At 39.2% G+C, this 19,230-nt stretch overlaps 1 protein-coding gene across 6 annotated transcripts in view; it reads right to left on the bottom strand.

The window, feature by feature from the left end:
* LPP (LIM domain containing preferred translocation partner in lipoma) overlaps positions 1 to 19,230 on the bottom strand; it is a 700,420-nt gene that overhangs the window by 161,750 nt on the left and 519,440 nt on the right. For all 6 annotated transcript variants that reach the window (XR_012331429.1, XM_019946127.3, XM_073804014.1 and 3 more), the window contains one exon: positions 11,914 to 12,040. Coding sequence is in view for 5 of the 6 variants with exons in the window: in XM_019946127.3 (XP_019801686.1) it covers positions 11,914 to 12,040 (127 nt within the window). In the remaining variant the exon portion in view is untranslated. The remainder of the gene's footprint in view (positions 1 to 11,913; positions 12,041 to 19,230) is intronic.

Below are 19,230 nucleotides of genomic sequence, written 5' to 3'. Positions count from 1 at the left end.
GTGGGTAACCTTTGACATCATTTCACCAAAATATTCCATCAATTTATCTTCTGGTTGAGTTATACACACATTTCTCAGTATTTTGAACATTGGAGGGTTCATGGATGAACATTTTAAATTTAATTATGGTATTTAGTTTCATGCCTTTTAGGGGGAAAAAAGCAACAGGTACTTTAATCCATAAAATCAAATTATGGATATTATTGACATGAATGAAGATAAAATAGGTTAAAAAATAAATGAATTGATTTGAACAAAAATGTTAGGCAAATAATACTACAGATGGTTTGCATATGTGGTGAAAATTACGAAGGTGGCCTCCAATGACCAATGAATGGGAAGCTTTCAAGTTGGAAGATTTATAGCCAGCTCTCTAACTGTGCCATGGTCCTAGGGCTGAATGGTGTGTGTGTGTGTGTGTGTCTGTGTGTCTGTGTGTCTGTGTGAGTGTGTGTGTGTGTGTGTGTGTGTGCGCGCGAGTGAGTCTGTGTGAGTGTGAGTGTCTGTGTGTGTCTCTGTGTGAGAGTGTGTGTGTGAATGTGTCTGTGTCTCTGTGAGTGTTGTGAGTGTGAGTGTGTGAAGAGCGAGACAGTAGATGTTAGTAACTGTTTTCAATTACCTCCTGCCTACTGTATCATCTTAGCCTCCTTCAACAAGTCACCCCTGCAGTGTTTGTGTTCCTTCTTGTTGAATTTTAACAAATGATGTTCACTTCCAGGTAGGAGTGGAGCCAGGTCCAGGACTGATATAAATTGAAATTTTGATAGTCAGAGAACCAAACGGGGACTGAGATCAGAACTGTGCAGTGCTGTAATGAAACTGGGAGAATTTAATGTAACATGACTGGCATCAGAGTGAGAATTAGGAAGAAAATCAGGATAAGGTCATTAATTTGGACCTGCTTGTGGGATTTCCCAGTTTATCGGCCTTGGATATTTTCTGCTCGCTTTTCTCTTAAAGCATTCAATTGTCTTTGCTGAGAACTCTGTCCACAAATAGTGCTTCACCAATAGGTCTCTCTATTCCCCAGCAATAGGTGGACTCCTCTGGCATTTTATCTGGCACAGGTCAGCTGGCAATAGTGGCAAAAGCCCCTGAACCTGGATGAAAAAGAGTGTATTTTCCACTTCCAGTCATGAAATCTGTTTTCCATCAAAGCCCTTGGTGCTAGAGGATTGAACAAATGCTTTCTCTCCTTGGTCATTATGTTACCTTGTTTCTTTTCTCTCCCATAGCACACACTTCAATGATTGGTGTATAGCAAGCACTCAATAAATATTTGAAGATGAGTGAATCCGTTCAATTGAAAGTACAACAGATGCCTACCAAGTAGAACTCTGCAGATGTTCAAACAATGGCTTTGCTGACAGTCAATTAATTATGCCTTCTGACAATTCTAATGTCACTTCAAAGTCTGGAAGGAGATGATTATCTGGTTTTAGAGAAAGTTGTGGGGAAAGTTCAGGTTGGGGGAAAGGAGCGTGGTTTGAAAAGGAAAGGGAGTTGAGTTCACAGTTATCTGTATTTGTGTGTTTAAGATCAGAAAATGCATAATTAGCACTTGTAGGTTCGGGTCTCAGCTCTGCATGTCTCAGTACACAACCACAGACAACCTACAAGTTGAAACTTTCTTTTGCCATACACATTGTGTGCCCCGCCAGCTCTTTCCCTCTCAGGACATCAAGCTTATTTCCACAGTTATTAGGTAAAGGATGCTTGATTATAAAGTAAAGATCTCTTTTATACTTTTTTTTTCATTCTTTGATAAAGAGAATGGTGATCCCAATGCAAGAGAATGAGTGAGTATCTGCTGTATGTATGAAACACCAATCCTGGGTGAGTCTTCCCAGCCTTGAAGGGTGGTAATAAGAGAATGATCTTTTATAACTGGTTGCTAGGGAAAAAACATGTAAACATGGAGAAAGGATGTTTTTTTTCAGTGTGATGCCCTGCCCATCTGACCCAATTAGATTAGAACAGAAGAAAATTGAGGAGGTAAGAGATTGTCTTGGGAACCAAGGACAACAAAGGAATCCCAAAGGGGAGAAACTGTGATTTAGAACTTAAAAAAGAAAATCCTAACTATGTAACCTATCCATTGATGAATTTCAATCTTTAATTTTCAAAGAAAACACAGGGAAAAGAGATCAAGTCCAAGGGTATCAACCTAATTTTGACTGAAGTTCAATGATCGTAGCAACCATGTGTTGTTCTACCTTAAACATTCTCTAGTGCCTTTAAGTGATTTAAAAAAGGAATGAGAAAGTCTGAGTTACAATCCATGGCTCTGTCACTAATTAGTTTGTGAACCTAGAAAACTCCCTTATTTTCACAATATCTAAAAATGAGAGGATTTTCCTAGATAGTCTTTAAGATTCCCTCTAGCTGTAACATTTTAAGATTCCATAAGGTGTTAAATAAATGAAGTATTTTCCCTCTGTAGTTTATACCATGTCCTGCCACAAGGAGTATGGAATGTCTGCTCACAATTTTTATTCATGGGTTTATTAATTAATTAAACATTAAATATCTCCTATGTGCCAGCCATTGATCTAGGACCAAAAATGGGGACACAGCAGTGCACTAAACAAAAACTACCTTCAATCAGACTTATATACTAGTGAGGTAAACAAACAAGTAAGTAACTTGATGAGTATGAGAAAAGAGGATATTGACAATCTCTTCAGTTCATTTATATTTGAAAATCAAGGAGATAAGGACAGTATATGTACAAAGGTTCTAACAAGTTTTTATCATTTTATCATTTTTAAGGGCAATGTGTTCTTAACTCAAATTTGAATAAGGTGTCACCACATCTGGGTTCACAAAAATAGCAGGCCCAACCCACTCCCTCACCTTTGTGACCAGCCCTGCCATTCCTCTTCTTACCATCAGAGACTAATTTCTATTCTTTGTTCAGAAAGGAAATTTTGGCCATAGAGTTCAAATCACTCCCAGCTGTATGACCTTGGACGAGTCATTTGGGCTTTAGTTTTCTGGAACATGAAAGGTTGTCCTAGATAGTTTCTAAGATTAAATTATTCTTTATGATACTACAAGTCTAGGTTTCCAAATCGATGCTTAAAAACACACTATGTAGCCAAATTAATTAAAAATTAACGCGTGCTGAGATAGAACACATAAAATGCTTAGGATTATTATTTATTTAGTGCTGTGACCATATATTGCCCCAAGCAAACATTTTACCAGAAATCACTACCACAAAAGTAAATACATCAAATATGTCTCATTAATAGAAAACATTCTATTCCCATGACCCACAGAGACCTTAAACAAAAAGCTAGAGAAACAAAACCAAGAAATCCATTTTTTTCCCAAATCAATACCACCTTTTCTCTAAACCACTTATTTTCTACTTATTCTTCCATTGTGGTTTTGGGGTTTTTAATTAATTAGGTTATTTTTCTGTGAAAATAAGATCCTTACGGTTTCAGGTTCCATCTGTACTAAAGGCAGCTCCCACTTGGAATCACTTTCTAGTTTGTAATTGACAGGAGCACTTTGGAAACCATTTCCTTGACACAAAATAATAAAAACAATGAAATACAAATTACTTAGCACTTACCAGTTGAAACCCTCTAAAATCTTTTCAAAGCAATCACATTGTTCCTCGTACCGATGAAGAAGCTAAAACACAGAGTATGTTCACTGATTTATCTCATAGTCTATGACCAATCCAGCAACATGGTGCTAAGAGAGCATGATGGGGTGGAAAGAGAACAGGAGCTGGGATCAGTAGGCCTGGGCCCCTGTGTAATTCTGATGCTAATGGGATCTATGAGTAGCTGGGGTGGCAGAGGGCTCTGAGGAATGGGGAGTCCCTTAATCACACAGATCCCGTTTCTTCATATGCCAAATGGAAATAAACACACTGTCTGCTTTGCAGGGCTGCTGTCTAGTTTAAATTAAATTACATAACAAGTATAAAAGTGCTTTACAAAGCACTATATAAATGTTAGTTGTAATCATGTAATAATAATGATAAGCTGGGGTTAGCACTAGACGTTAGATGCAAGAGCTTGATTCCCACGCAAGTTGAGATGCCTAAGTCACTGAATATCAGAGTTGGACAAGTATTTTTGAAATCTAATCTCATAATCCATTGAATGCTTGAGTACCTTTCACCACTTCCCCAACAAGGGGTTACTGGGCTTTGGCCTACGCTCTTCCAAGAAATTTCTTCTGTCTGTTAAACATGTTAATTCATTATACCGAATGTAAATTTGCCAGCTTCCCCTCACTTGCCTTTGTAGCTAACTTTGGAATAACACATATTAAGTCTAGTACCTTTTCGACATGGCAGTTCTCCAATAGCTTTCAGGGCTCCAGGCTTTCTTTTCTCCACTCCTTCAACTGTAGCTCAAATAGTGGTTTCCAGTTTCCTAAGCCTCTTAGTCCAAGTCCTCTAGACATGTTCACTTATCCTTTGGTCTTACTAAAATAGAAAAGAAATAAACCATCTTCCCCATTGTCTGGGGCACTCTGCTTCTACTCACGAACATCCTTTGGACCTCCATCTTGCTCTCAATTGAGAAGATACAGAGTACCAAGTATGGTGAGGTCGTTTTATCAGTAAGGTACTCGTAGCACATTCCCCTCCATGCCTTTCTTCTCTTAGGGCTTGACACATGCCGGGCCCCCACTGTCTCATATCTTCCACCCTGTCCACCTGTCCTTTGAAGCAATAAAGCCTACTTCCCCTAGAACCAACTCCTGGCTTTATGCAAAAACTCTCAATATGCCTCACTAACAATGCTCAAGAGATAAACAAAAAAATTCTTAGATAAATGCCAAGTTCTGTGAAGAGAATTTACCTAGTGCTGTTCTAAAGGCATAGGGATTCTTCAAATGGCTCACTAAACAATATTAAGACTCACACACTTCAGGTTTTTTTTTGGAAGAAGGAATAAGACAACACCGTGTAAACACTGCCAAGATAATTACAGCTTCCTGCTTAAATAAGCTGGTAGATATTTTTAGTCCATCCTCAGATATATTACATTGTTCATTTCCAGAGATACTGTATTCCAAGATTGTTGCCTTCTGCCTTAGGGTCTGTACAGCCAGAACACCATTATTTTGGAGAGAATCATGCCATGGCCACAAACTGAGACATGGTTCTCACCTACAAAACATGCTTTGTCTTTCAAAATGAATGAAAACACAAAACTTAGAGGCTCTGGGTATACCAACCAACATGGAGAACACCTGCATAAATTCACAGACATGGCTCAAGGATATCTAGAGACAAACTCAACTTTCCTTTACATTTCTCCCTCAAAACTACCTGAAAAATATAAGCTCCAAAGGCTGGCCACTAGCCCTGTAAGCTCCCTAATTTTCTAGCAACGAAAACTTTCTCCCCCATTAATTTTAATAGCTAATTTAAAAATCCTCCCTCTCCTATTTTAAGTTCTGAACTTTACCCTAAATTATAGTAATTTATAGTTCATCACCCCTTGTTCTTTCTATGTATCTACCCCTGGCACTGAGAATTTCCTCTAGTAGAAACATAGTTTTCTAGTTGCCCAGGGAAACAGGTTGCTCCAAGATACAATCACTTGAACCAAGGCCTGTAGCCTTGCAAATGATGTGAACTAAAGATCTACTGCCTGGTTAACTGAATTAGATGAGAATTTCTCCTTACCTTCAACTTTCTTCTATATTTCCTCTCTTCCCCCTATAGCACAGCATTCTAGGCCCACTCAAGTACACCCTTGCTAATGGAAAGACACTTAGGAATCTGCTACAGCCGAAATTCAAGTCCAAGTAGGTGAAAAATGTTCAGAACATGAGAGGCTATCTTCCCTTCAAAGATCTGGACTTATCATACTGCTCTACTATGATTCATCTGCTATGGCATTTAGCTAATACTGTAATGCAACAGATACAATTTTTGATGAAGATGTAAAAGGAAGGGCATGGAAGCACTAAAACTAGCACATTTTCAGAAGAAATCATTAAAAAAAAATCAGCTGAGACTCAATTGAAGGTTCCAGCTTGTAATATTTTATCAAGAAATGACTTGAGGAAACAATCACTATAGCTCTTAGTGATTTTTAGTGATTTGCTTTCCCTTAAGGTCAACAGTCAGCTAACATGGCTGATAGAGAGGCATTAGGTGGGTTATCTCCCTAGAGTATGTATCTGAGCCATGGCAAAAAGCCTATGCTTAGTGTCACATCAGTTAATTCAGGAGTTAAAGATAGTCAAAGTATATTGCCAGTGACATTGAAGTCTGGGCTACAGACGCCCTCAGAACAGTTGGTCTCTTACTTAAAGATCATGACTTCAGGAGGTAAAGGATGACATGAGGCAGGAATAGCCACCTACAGGAACAGTTTATGCCTTTTTGTAACGGTAATGAATCAGAATGGACTTGCGGTCTGAAGAATAAGTCGAAATCCTAAAACTTATAGCTGTGTGACTTGAACAACTCATTAAGTCTCTCTGAATATCTGTTTCCTCATCAGAGAAATGAAAACTTCATGGCCAGATATATGAGTCAGACCATGACTGGGAGTGGGCTTTTTAAACTTGTAGACCTTTAAGTAAATATAGCTTTCATCATTTCCACCACAATGGTTATCATCTCACCAACAATAGAAAGGGCATGTGTCCAGTAGAAAATAAAGAAACAGATACACAAGAAAGGGAAATTTTAAAACAGTCAAGTTTACAAGATATAGGAATGACTCTCTACTTCTCCCGCCCAAGAAGGGAGTGTTAAGATGATTCATTTGTGGGGCTTCCCTGGCGGTCCAGTGGTTAGGGCTTGGCGCTTCCACTGCAGGGGGCGCAGGTTCGATCCTTGGTTGGAGAACTAAGATCCCGTATGCCATGCGGCACGTACAAAAATAAAAGATAATTCATGTGTGATAGGCTTCAATACTCCTGGGGGGAGAAAGGGTATCCTTTGTAGCTGTGCAGTTATAGTATCTCTCATAGTTATAATCTGAAGCTATTCTGCCCTCCTCATAATATCTCTACATCTATCTATCTTGTTTCAAAATAAGTTGCTGACATAATGACACTTTACCCTAAATACTTCAACATTTTGCTCCTAAAAACGAGGATATTATCTTACATAACCACAATGCCATTACCATACCCACAAAATTAACAATGATGTATTATCTAATATATAGTTCATATTTAAAATTCTCTAAACTTGCCCTAAATACTTTGTTTTTTTCTGTTTTTTTTTTTTTGCGGTACGCGGGCCTCTCACTGTTGTGGCCTCTCCCGTTGCGGAGCACAGGCTCCGGACGCGCAGGCTCAGCAGCCATGGCTCACGGGCCCAGCCGCTCTGCGGCATGTGGGATCTTCCCGGACCGGGGCACGAACCTGTGTCCCCTGCATTGGCAGGCGGACTCTCAACTACTGCGCCACCAGGGAAGCCCCAATACTTTGTTTTTTGATCCAGATTCAATCAAGATGCATGCCTTGCATTTGACTGGCATGTCTTTTTTCATTTTCTTTAATCTTGACATTTTTAAAGAATTCAGGACAATTGTCTTGAAAAATGGCACATCATTTGGATTTGTCTACTTCCTAATGGTTGGATTTCAGATTAAGTATTTCAGCAAGACTATGTCACACAGGTGATGTTGTGTACTTTCTACTACATCATATCAGCTGGCACATGTCAGTCTGTCCCATTTTGGTGATGCTAAGTTTCATCACTTGGATTAAGAAAGTTTCCAAACTCTCTATTTGTGAAGGTATCTTTTCTCCTTTGACTTAAGTCACCTGTGAGGTGACATTTTGATATTCCTCCCCTACTTTGAAGCATGCCATAATTATAGTTCTTCAAACAAAGAAAAACTGCTAAGAGTAATGGGAAACTCCATAATGAAAAACAAAACAAAACAAAAATATACTCATGAATTATTCCACTCAAGGAAAAAGAAAATGGGGGCTGCACAGAAAAAAATGAACATGACCACAGGGGAATCTATTCCATTGACACCATTTATTTACATTTTGTTCCCTCTCACTCACTGGTGCAGCTCATAATCTAGTAGGAGATCTTTGACATGAAAGCATTTAATGACCTTCAGCAAATCAGTTATAGTGTCAATGAAAATTCCAGCATTAAATAGGCAAAGTGATAGAAAAAGTGAGGGGGTTGAGTTGGGGCTGGGCATGTTAACACAAGAGTGAAAAGTTCTTTGAAGGTGGTGATTAGCAATGCTATTTCCAGCCCAGAATGGAACTCAGGTAAAATTCTGATAGAGAACAAGAGATGACTCTTCTTCATCTCCCTTGGGTCAGGCCCTTCTGTTGCAAACACATTATTATGTAGCCGTCCTTCTCTCATCTTCAGACTTAACTCTGTCTTCTATGCTCACCTAGTGTCTCAGGCAGACCCAACACAGTGCTGCACCCCTTGCTGCACTGACATTCCTTACATGCCTGCCTCTCTCCTGTCCTTCCCAGAACTTGTGAATGCCCTGAGGGCAGAGACTCTGCTTGGTGTCCCTTGCACACAGCAGCAGGCATGGAAAACATGTTCGGGAAATGTTTAATGTTTGAGTAGAACAGTAAACCATAGTTCTGTTAACTCATCCTTTGCTTCCTGCTTTTATCTAGCCAGTGAGAGGTAGAGCTGGCATTCAAACCAAGGCATACTGGCTTTGGAACCCACATTCTTAACCACATTTCATGAAACAGGTCCCATAACCTTTGATCTCAACGTGCAGCACTCACTGTATAAGATAAAGTCCTTAGTCTTTAGGCCATTGGTCCCAGCCTACCTCTCCCACCTTATTTCCCAAAATTTGTTCCTTCCCACATGGGTGCCTCACTCCAATGATTTTACTGCCTATTATGTTAAAATTCTGCTCCTCAGAAATGACATCACTTCTCTACTATCATCGCACTTCCAACTCTCTATTACCGTAATTTTAAAAAGGCTATCCACTTCACAAACACTTTTCCATTCCTGCCTCATAATGTTCTCTCTCCTTTCTTCTCAGTTCTCAAAGTACTTTGGCTGAACTTCAAATAAGTTACTTGTCGCTTTCTGCCTTGTGTTAGGATTAAACACCACAACGTTGTACACATCCTCTCTTATATAAGACTATAAGCTCCTTTAAAGGGAAGGCCCACGTCTCCCTAGCTCCACATGTCTCCAACACCTACCTAGCACAGTAGCCTGCACATAATAGGCCCTTGGTGGATATCTGCCATATAAAGTAATTTTCCTTACATAATCTTGGCCTCAATTTCTGTTTTATTTATTCTATCTACCTAGAAGAGAATGCCCTTCTCTTATTTTCCATCTGTCCAAAGCTGATCTCCTCCGTAAGACCCTTCCTAAATGTCCAGACTAAACTCCGGAAGTGACGGGTATGTTTGTTACCTGGGCTGTGGTGACGGCATATAAGCGTACACATACATCCAAACCCACCTAATTGTATACATTCATTATGTGACTTTGTTTACTTCAATAAAGCTGTGGAAAAAGTTTTAGAAGAAAAAAAAATATGTATAGACCTGGAGTTTGGATTCTAATCCAGTCCTGCAACTTATTAGCTGTTGGTATTGGGCAGATTACTTAACGTTTCTGTGCCTTGATTTCCTAATCTGGAAATAATAATAGCATTTACTTCACAGGCTTATATTTTTTTCTGTAAGGATGAAATGAGTTCATTCTTAATGAAGTACATACTGTGTAACAGTGCTGCCATATTGTCAGCACTCAATAAAACTTATCATTATTCCACATTCTCTCTCATGGTTTGTAACACTCATTTGGCAATGATTATTTACCAATTGGTGACATATGTTCTATTTTTGCTAGGAACTTAAGTTTAAATCACGTATTATTAATGGCTTTTTAATGGGCATATCTTGTTTTCTTTAGTAAAGCATGGGATAACTTGGATTATTGAGCATATTCTACATGCCAAGAACTTGGCTAAGTGCTTTCTATAAATATTTCATTCAGTACTCACTATCAAAGTATGAACTAGCCATTATTTCCACATTATAGATAAAGCAAAACAAAAAGATGTAGAGAATAAGCAATTTGTTCAAGTTGTCTAAGCTAGTGAGTAGTAGAGCTAGGACAGTTCTTGAAGGCAAAGATAATATTTAATTGATCTCCCAGAGCGATTAATATATACTCATTAACACAGTTACTACCTATGTTCAATGTTTTTTACTGCTATCTATTTTGTTGCTGTGAAAATTGAAGCATATATATTTGGTATGTTAGCTTTTTGTGCTTGGTATACCTTAATACAGAGGCCTTAGTTTTCACTCTTAATAAGCTTTTTTAAAAAGTTACCTTAGGCTCCAATATAAGCCCTTCTCCCATGTCAATGACAAGAGCGTGATAAACTTTTAGTATATTTTAATATAACTAGAGACTTCTTTTAACTATTCTCTATGCATTTGTGCTAATCTCTATCAACTTACATTTAACTTTTAGCTTTATGTACTTCTCTGCATTAATGCTGTTTCTACAGAGAACTTACTATGAAAGAAATGCTAAAGCACATTTGCTTCACACCTGTGATTCACCGAGGTGGGAAATGGGGTTGAGGCAGTTGAGGAACGGGCCAATATTGCTTAGCTGGTAAAAGGCAGAAAAGGAACCAGAACCAGAACTCTTTATCCCCACTACTGTGCTCTTTTAGCTAAGCTACACTGTCTCCTGCATACAAAGAAATGTCACGTTTTTCATATTTTAACCCAGTCCATTTATGATGTGGCTTTGTGCCCTCACTTTACCTGTCATTACATATTCCCAAATAGGAAGCAAGTGGGAAGACATGAAAATAGGAAGTATATGAAGAAGTAGAAGTCCCGTGCAATTTTTCCACCTCTATGCCTTTGCTTCCACTGCTCCCCAAATGTAATATCCTCTCTCCAGATGCCTGAAAAGCAGTGCTACTCAGAATGATCTACAGATTCCTATCTGACTAAGACACTCTGCGATGAGACAAGTACAGACACAGACAGTATTTAGAAAATATGATAGCAATTTAATAGAGTAATTTATTCCTGTTAAATCTAATAATGGTAAAACTCATTCTTCCATTTTGTATTCTGTTTATTTCATTTTCTTAGTAACTAATTTTAATCGTACTCTATGGAAATATTGGTCTCCAACAGATTAGGGAGAAAACAGAAAATCTGAAAGGCACTGCTTTGAGTCCAGGTTCAAGAACCAACAATTCTTCTCAAAAGCATTCCCGATGTTCTCGATGAACAGAGCTTTCACATTTTGTAACACTTGACCTAAGCCTCTCTTATGCCTCATAACTTTCTACCTAGATTAGCGATTGTTTGTTTTCCTTATCTTTTCTAAATAATTCCAACCTCCCTGAGGATAGGTTAGGTATCTTTAACACCTCATACTTGGTGTATAATTCATAAATTCACATTACAAAAATGGAATGGATGGATGAACCACTGATAATTATTCACAGGTTTGGAGAGAGAAGTTAAAAAAAATATAAAGGGAACAACTTTTCCTAAACAGGGAAAGGATTGAAAGCACAAAGTTTAGATACTACCCGATTCCACATTTTGTAAATGAACATTTAGATCAGTGAGAGACCTGAACACACACAGAAACCCGATTTCTGCCTAATACGAAGCTAATAAATTGTCAAAAAATAACTTTTAAAATCAAATTTGTATTCAAGAAACTCTGCATTACCCCTGAAATTTTAGTCCAAGCTAAACAGACATCACATTTACAGCAGTCTCACAAAGCAATTTCCAGAACACTCAGGTGTGTGTGTACATGCATACCAGCTCCAACACATGCAGACTCGAAGCTTTTACCAGTGGAGCCGGTACTATTCCCAATTACTAATTAAGGAAAACAGAACACAACCTTTACTTCAGAACTCAGCCCTAGACCCCACTCACCAAAGTATTCATCGGAGGGTGGATTTTCCATGTCATACAGCATCTTCTTGGTCAGATGCTCGAGCTCATCTTCAGGGCGGAATGAGGAAGGGACAGCCGGAGGCCCCATGGATCCTGTTTGTCCACTCTGAAAGGCAGAAAACACAGAGTCCTTTAAGTGCAACCTAGACATCAACCAAGGCAATCAGGTAGTGTTTGCACTGTAGAGGAAAAAGCACTGGATGGGGCCATTAGGAGGCCTGGGTTTAATATTGGTTTTATCAGCTACTCAGTGTCTGACCTTGGGGGCACTGCTTTATTCACTTGCCTTATATAGATGAGCCATCTGTCAGGCTTAGGAATCCATGTTTACAAAGAACAGGACTCTGTTTCATTCAGCAATTGCTAAGCAGTCACTATGTGCCAGTTGTAGATTTATAAAAAGAAGATGAAGAAACTGAGTCTCTTTCCTTACAGAGCTTACGGTCGAGTAAGAGATATAGGCACCCTAGTAATGAAAGATAAAGCAACTGTAGAAAGTGCACAATCAGAGCACAAAGGGGACTCCCTCGTGGCCAGAGAGGAAGAATTCCAGAGGAGAGGCATCAGCACAGACTAGGATTTATTCAGCTAAAGGAGAGGAACCATAAACGTTGAAGTTTTTTTACATTCAGCTGAGGAAGAAGCCAGGTGGCATAAGGAACTCCTATGTATAAAGTTTGAGATAAGAAAAGAGATGAATATTATTGGGTACGTGGGGTCCACAAAGTGAAGGGCCTTGTGTTCCAGTTAAGGAGGTTGAGTAACCCCCCTGCCCCACCCCACCAGACCACCCCTGCACTGCAAACCACCAGATGTCAAATGAGGAGGTAAATCAGCAGCGGTGAACACTGGATTGGTGTTAAATAGGCGGATGTGCCTGAATTAAAGCAACGCAAGGGGAACCAAATGTCAGGTGAAAGAACACTTGAGGTGATCAACCAAGAATCTAAAGTATGTAAAGAAAGACCAGAGGCCAGATGTAAATAGCTGGTGCTATGTAAGTAAGAGGGAATTTGGTATATTTTCCTTTGCCTATATTATAACTTTGACCACTTCCGATATTACACCCCAGTACCTTCCAAGTTTTAAAAATAAAAAGACTGTTAAAGGTTTAGAAATATCAGTGATGCTATCCCCCATGGCAAATGGGAAGAGCCGACACTGGGAACGCACTGCCTTGATCTTACGTGCTCTTAAAATTGTTGACCAAGAGTTTCTCCTTTCATGAATAGTTTACAAGAATCAGTTCAACAAGACTTGAAGCTGCATATTCATTCACCCGTTACCTTCACTATACCAAATGAGTTCTTGGATGTGAAAATCCTGTGAAGAACAAATCCGTGTACAAAAGTTTCATTATTGTTACCAGCAACATTTCAACAGCTAAGAAGGGTATTAATTACTTGTGTTATGGCTTGTGAAATGCCTTCTAAACATATGTGAAATTGTTGATTGGTGGCTATTTGGCCTTTTCTCTCTAATTATCTTTCATCTGGCATCTGCAGGATCATTACCTCAATCTACTCATTGTGAGGTAAAGAAATTGGCACCCAAAAAGATCGGGCAGGGTTAATTAGGATAAAGCCAGGGTAAGAGCCCATCCTAGATTCACTCATTTGTCCTAAACATTAATCTCAGGGCCTCCTCTAAACTGCAAATAATGTGTGCCCTGTTGAGCTAGTGTGAGGGTTAAAGAAGTTCTTGACTCACTCACATTTGTTTTGCTTATTAGTTTACGCACACGTTCTTACAGTGCCTATTTTGTGTACCCTCTGCAAGCATCAGGGAGGAACACAAAGACGTTTTTGACACAGTCTTTGCCTTTGAAAGGACTGGAGTCTAGTGAGGGTGAAAGACAGACACAAATGATCATCAGTTCTATAAAGCACACTATATTGGGGGGAGTGTATGCAGATATAAACATTGGAGGAGTGATTTGCTAGTATAATTAAACTTCAAATTGCTCATATATGCTATCAACTTTCAAGAAAATTTTACAGAAATATTCATATAAGAACATAAATTATTGCGGCCAGAGATAGTGAAGGGATATAGGGTGTGGCAGTGGCATTGTGGTTGGAGACAGATTTAATGAGGTGAGCTTGTGAACCTGTGTGAACTTGAGACCCCCTTCTGTAAAATGGGCTTGCAATGCTACCTCACGGTCTTTGTTAGAATTAAGATGAGATAGCTTGCATTTCATGCTAAATAGAGCTTAACTACTTTCAAGCCATGGCAACAAAGGGACTCTAGATCCCCCAACCTGGCTCTGAGGGAGGGGACTATGCCAGTTCAGGTGACAACATTGAAGACGAGATAGGAAAATTATCTACAATTTGTTTTTGCAGGTTTGCAATTAAGAGAGAACTTGAGCCCCAAATTTGGTACTACCTGACTCTAAATTCTACGTGTTCTTTTCCAACCAAACGTTGCTTTCCATAGAGAAAGTGCTAGAAACATATGAAATATCAATGGTGGTGGCTGTTTTAATTTAAATCAACAACTACTAGAGAAAATCTGATAATTCCTGCTTCCAGCCTTAGGGTGAACCCTCAGGGAATGGACACAATTTATTATTGTTTGGCCCTAAAATCTTCTGGCTTCCCTTTTCCTATAAACAAAGGCAGCAAGAAAGCCAAGTCTGTCCTCTGTAAATCAGAGCCAGTAATTGAGATTCTACCTTTAGCACTTACATTTCAAGCAGAGGCCTAATTTCAAAGTACTTACCTTGTCAGTATTTCACAGATTTTAAGAAACAATACGTATAGTATACCTTTTATTCTACAAATACTCCTTCCTATTTGCTTGCTATACTGTTTCTGAAGTTTGGAAAAGGCTCTTTTCTTTTAGATTCTAACCTCATATATTGCTGATCTTGGATTCCTGGTATTCCTTCTGAATAAAGACCCCCAGGAGATCCTCTCTTCCAGTGTTTCTGGACCTTATTTGGCTAGAGAACTCTCCCCACTGTCCCCACCTCCAGTGGGTAATACTCAACCTCTGTGGAATACATAGTGGTAAAAAGTCAAGTTCTTCCCAGTTGTCTCTCACACCCAGGAAAATACAGCTCAGGACCTTCTTCAGGGTTCAAGTCTCGTAAGTAGTAGTTGTTTAGTACTTTCTCACTGGGATGAAGAGAGATCCCTTTCAATCTCTCTCTCCCAGGAGTGCTTACGACTCAACACATCCTAGGAAAAATTAATAATTGTGTCCAAGTCATGTTTAAATAAGCAGCTTCTAAAATTGTGTCTGGGCAATAAAACACAATTGAAAATTTATAAGTGGGGGTGAGGGGGGGCTGGCAGGGGATGTGATATATTATTTTGTTTTTTATTTCTTCAGAAGTAGAAATATGAATAGTATCAGCAGTATATTCATTGTGACATAATAACAGTTCCTTGTATCTGTATGACCCTTTTCAAAGTGCCTGCTTTCACATATGTCATCTCAAATGCTTATACAACAGCCCTGTGTGATATATCATCCTATTTTATGGATGAGGAAATTGAGGCTCAGAAAAGATAACTGAGCAATGCTGTGTGCAGTACCAGCCCTGAAAGCCAGCAGAGCCCTGAGACTAGGTATGCTGAGTTGGCCGTGTTTTGGCTCCACTTCAAGGCCTCGCTGGATTCCAATATTGTTATTTCCAAGTCTTCCAGCTCTATCACTATAGTCATTTGGATTTTAAAATAGTGATTGTATTATCTAATAAGCAAAGACGTTTTTCAGAGTGGAGCCTTACTGCTAAATAGTGAAACAAAAGCACTGCAAAACAAATATAAACACAGCCTCTAGCCTTTTGTAAGAAAAAGACATTCTTATAAGTATCGATATTAATCACTAATATGTGCGTTCTTTGAAATGCCTGGACCTCCTAGTAAAGGCAAAAAAAGAAAAAAAAAACATTACATGACCCATAGATGAAATTATTGAGAAATAAATTTCAGAGAATTCCTTCAAAATTCTCTTAACATACTTTTCCTAAGGGAATGCCAAGTACTAAGCACTATCATTATAAAGTCAAATTATTCAGGATTCCTGCCTCTGACAACTCAGTTTAGGAAGAGAGAGACATAGGAAAATATGTAGGAAAGAGGAAAGAGACATAGGAAATATGTAGGAAAGAGAAGATATGTAGGAAAGAGGAAAGAGACATAGGAAAATAGGTAATTACCGTAAAGTGTAAGTACAAAAACACAGGTATGAATTCAGTGTTCTGAGATAACAGAACACTGCCAGAAAGGAGGTGACCACTTAGTTTGATATTGAAGGATAAACTGGATTTTACCAGATGAAAGAAAGGAAGAAAGAAAGAGAGAGAGAGAGAAAGAGGGAGAGAGAGAGAAAGAAAGGAAGGAAGGAAGAAGAGAGAGAAAGGAAGGAAGGGGAGAGAGAGAGAGAGAAAGAAAGAAAGAAAGAAAGAAAGAAAGAAGAAAAGGAAAAAAGAAAGAGAAAAACAGTAAAGATATTCCAAGAACAGTATGTACGAAAGAACATGGATATTAGCAAAACTGTTAAGAAATAGAGGAAGAACAGAGCTAGGATGAGGCTAGAGAAATGGGTTGTGGTCAAAGTCAAGACTGTTTCAGGCAACAGATAATCTTTAGGAGATTTAATATGGTGCGCTGACTTTTACTAAAGTCATGCTTCTGAAATATGCCTATTGGCAAATATCTTATACCCAAAGCAAATAATGACTTAAAAAAATGCAACCAGACACCAATTTAATGGTTAATATGCTTTAAAAGAACTCTGATACGTACTATGTAAATTTGCTAACTCCTCAGCAAAATGTGTTTCCTCTTCCTTCTGAGCACTCAGCTAGACTATTTTCCATTCTCCCTTGCAGTTAGATACAGCCATATGAGGCATAGGAAGAAAGGAGCTCACTCCTGGAGGACAGCCATCCACTGACCAGGCTGGCTTGCCTCGAACTGTTACAGAAAGGAGACTGGAAAGAAATATGCTTTAATGGTTAAAAGTGATGGGCAGTGGTTTATATTCCTTTTATTTATAATTTCCTTTTTCTACAATGAAGATTTTTTCATCAGATGTGAAAAAATTTTTTTTTTTTCCTGACATAGAAGTGTCAGGACACAGAAAATGTCCAAGTATCTACAGCCAACTCTTCTCTGCCACGGTTCTTTCCTTGCTAGGGGCCCAGCTGATTATTGTTCTGGGGAAGGCCTAATATGAATACCACAGCCAAATTTGGATCTAGGTCCCTGGTAAAGGTTATGGATGAGACTGTGCAAAAACAAGGACTGTTTCTGCAAACAAAATGCATATGGACAGAATCTACTTGGTGAGCAAAAAAACTCTGCCAGATTAAGAATAGCACAAATAACAGCATCCATCATACTTACATAACACTTCATGGTATTTGAAGTGTTTTGTATTTTCTTACATCAGAACCTATTAAGTCAAAAGACCTATTTATCTCTCTAATCTCAGTTCCACCCTTAACGTATCCAGTCATTTGGATCAAATCATCTCTATTCCCTGAGCCTCGGTATGTTTATGCGTAAAATGGTGTTTTCAAAGATTCCTTTGATTTTAACTCTATCACATTTTTGTACCCATAATATGCAGATATTTATAGTGAAATCACAGGTATTCATATTTATGGAAGCTTTGTAGCTTATAAATACAGACACACTGTGCAAGTGGAGACCTCATTATTATAGAGATTTCCATTTACATGAGGACTTAAATCACTTGTCAGCATCCCCGAAACAACCTAGAACTTCATTCAGCATTCTAAATCTGAGTAAGCAGCTGGCAGGTCACAGGGTTTCTGCAGCCTACAGAGCTTTCACTACACATGGGGCATGAAATCAAGAACATACAAAGGTTAGCCACCCTTTCCTACCACCACCCTTCCTTGGGTGGGGAAAGCAGAACTGTCCCTCCTAAAGAGAAAAGGAAGCAGGGTAAACAGCCTACACTAAGGTGCAAACAGCAAAGACCCCTAGGAGAACACCCACCTCCTTGAATCTTTGTTACCACCAACTTAACTAATTAAATGTATGTGTTAAGAATCCATATTACAAAATGCCACCTAATCTGTCATCACATCAGCCTCTGGGTTACTCTGATGTTGACCTCACCATGGGCCATTTTTCTCCCATGAGTCCTTACCTGCTGCTGATTTCCTAGTTACAGAGTGCTAGGTAACTGGAACTTAGTACAAATCTGAACCTTACCAGAAAAGCACTGCCCAGGCAGATACAACACTGGGAAAAGGCAGCCAAGATATTCAGAGGTATTACGTGATAATGAATACTCTTTCACTCTAGGTACCAGAGCTTCTCATTTTTCTTGTCCATTTGCAATGATGTACAAGAGGTTCCTTCTCTCAGAGGGAAAATAACTTCAATTACACGTTCTTGAAAAAAGAAACACTGAAATTATCTTCTTTCAAACGGTAGAATTAGCCCCATTTTGAGCTGAAAGCCTGCCAGAAAAAATATATTTCTGATATTTTCGTTCTTTTTTTCTCCCCTTATTTAACTGTGTCAAGTTTGCAGTTTGCAATTTCCTGAGGCTGCTTCTACTTTCTGACTCTCACTGAATTATCACACTCTACGCTCAACATCTCACTGTTCAGTGGAAGGAGCACCCCACTTCAGGCCAAAGGCAGAAGATGTGCTGGACACCCACTCTGCTTCAGGTTTAAAGCAATGGGTCTCAGAGAAGGAAGGGGGAGGAGGAGAACCACTTATTAACAATTAGAAACCCACCAATGAACAATCCTCACAGCTGCACGGGAGCAGAAAGGCATGTGCTTAGTTCTTCTATTCCTAAGGTCCATTTTCTTGGAGAATGAATGGTTAAGGGCACAAAGAAGACCATCCAGAAAATCTGACTTTAAAAGTTTGATTGTACCTTGGAAATCCATGCCAGTTAGTCTTCAACTTTCAAAAGGTTTGTTTTCTTACAACCCGTTTTTCATATTCCCTTTCTCATGCCATGCACGGATGCCCCTAAATCACCCTTCTTAGGCCAAATTTGGAGTCACAGCCAAGGACTGATGATTCTGAATGACAGCCTGCTGGAGTTGCCAGATGTCACCGCAGCCAGGGGAATGTGCTGGGTGTCCACCTAGGGGCTGTGGTGTTTGCACACCAGAGAATTATGGTAACATAGGCTGAGCTGAGAGGTAGTGGCTTCTCTCCATGCCCACCCCACCAGTCCCCAAAGTATCAGGGTAGCCTTAAGAGTGCCTCGCTTGGGGCATGTTTATTTCTGGCCCTGACAGCTAGGGCACCATCTCAGTCCCCCAAGGGTTTGTTT

This window comes from Tursiops truncatus, chromosome 4 (assembly GCF_011762595.2).
Source record: "Tursiops truncatus isolate mTurTru1 chromosome 4, mTurTru1.mat.Y, whole genome shotgun sequence".
In the NCBI taxonomy this organism is placed as follows: domain Eukaryota; kingdom Metazoa; phylum Chordata; class Mammalia; order Artiodactyla; family Delphinidae; genus Tursiops; species Tursiops truncatus.
This window is presented reverse-complemented; position numbering and strand designations above follow the sequence as displayed.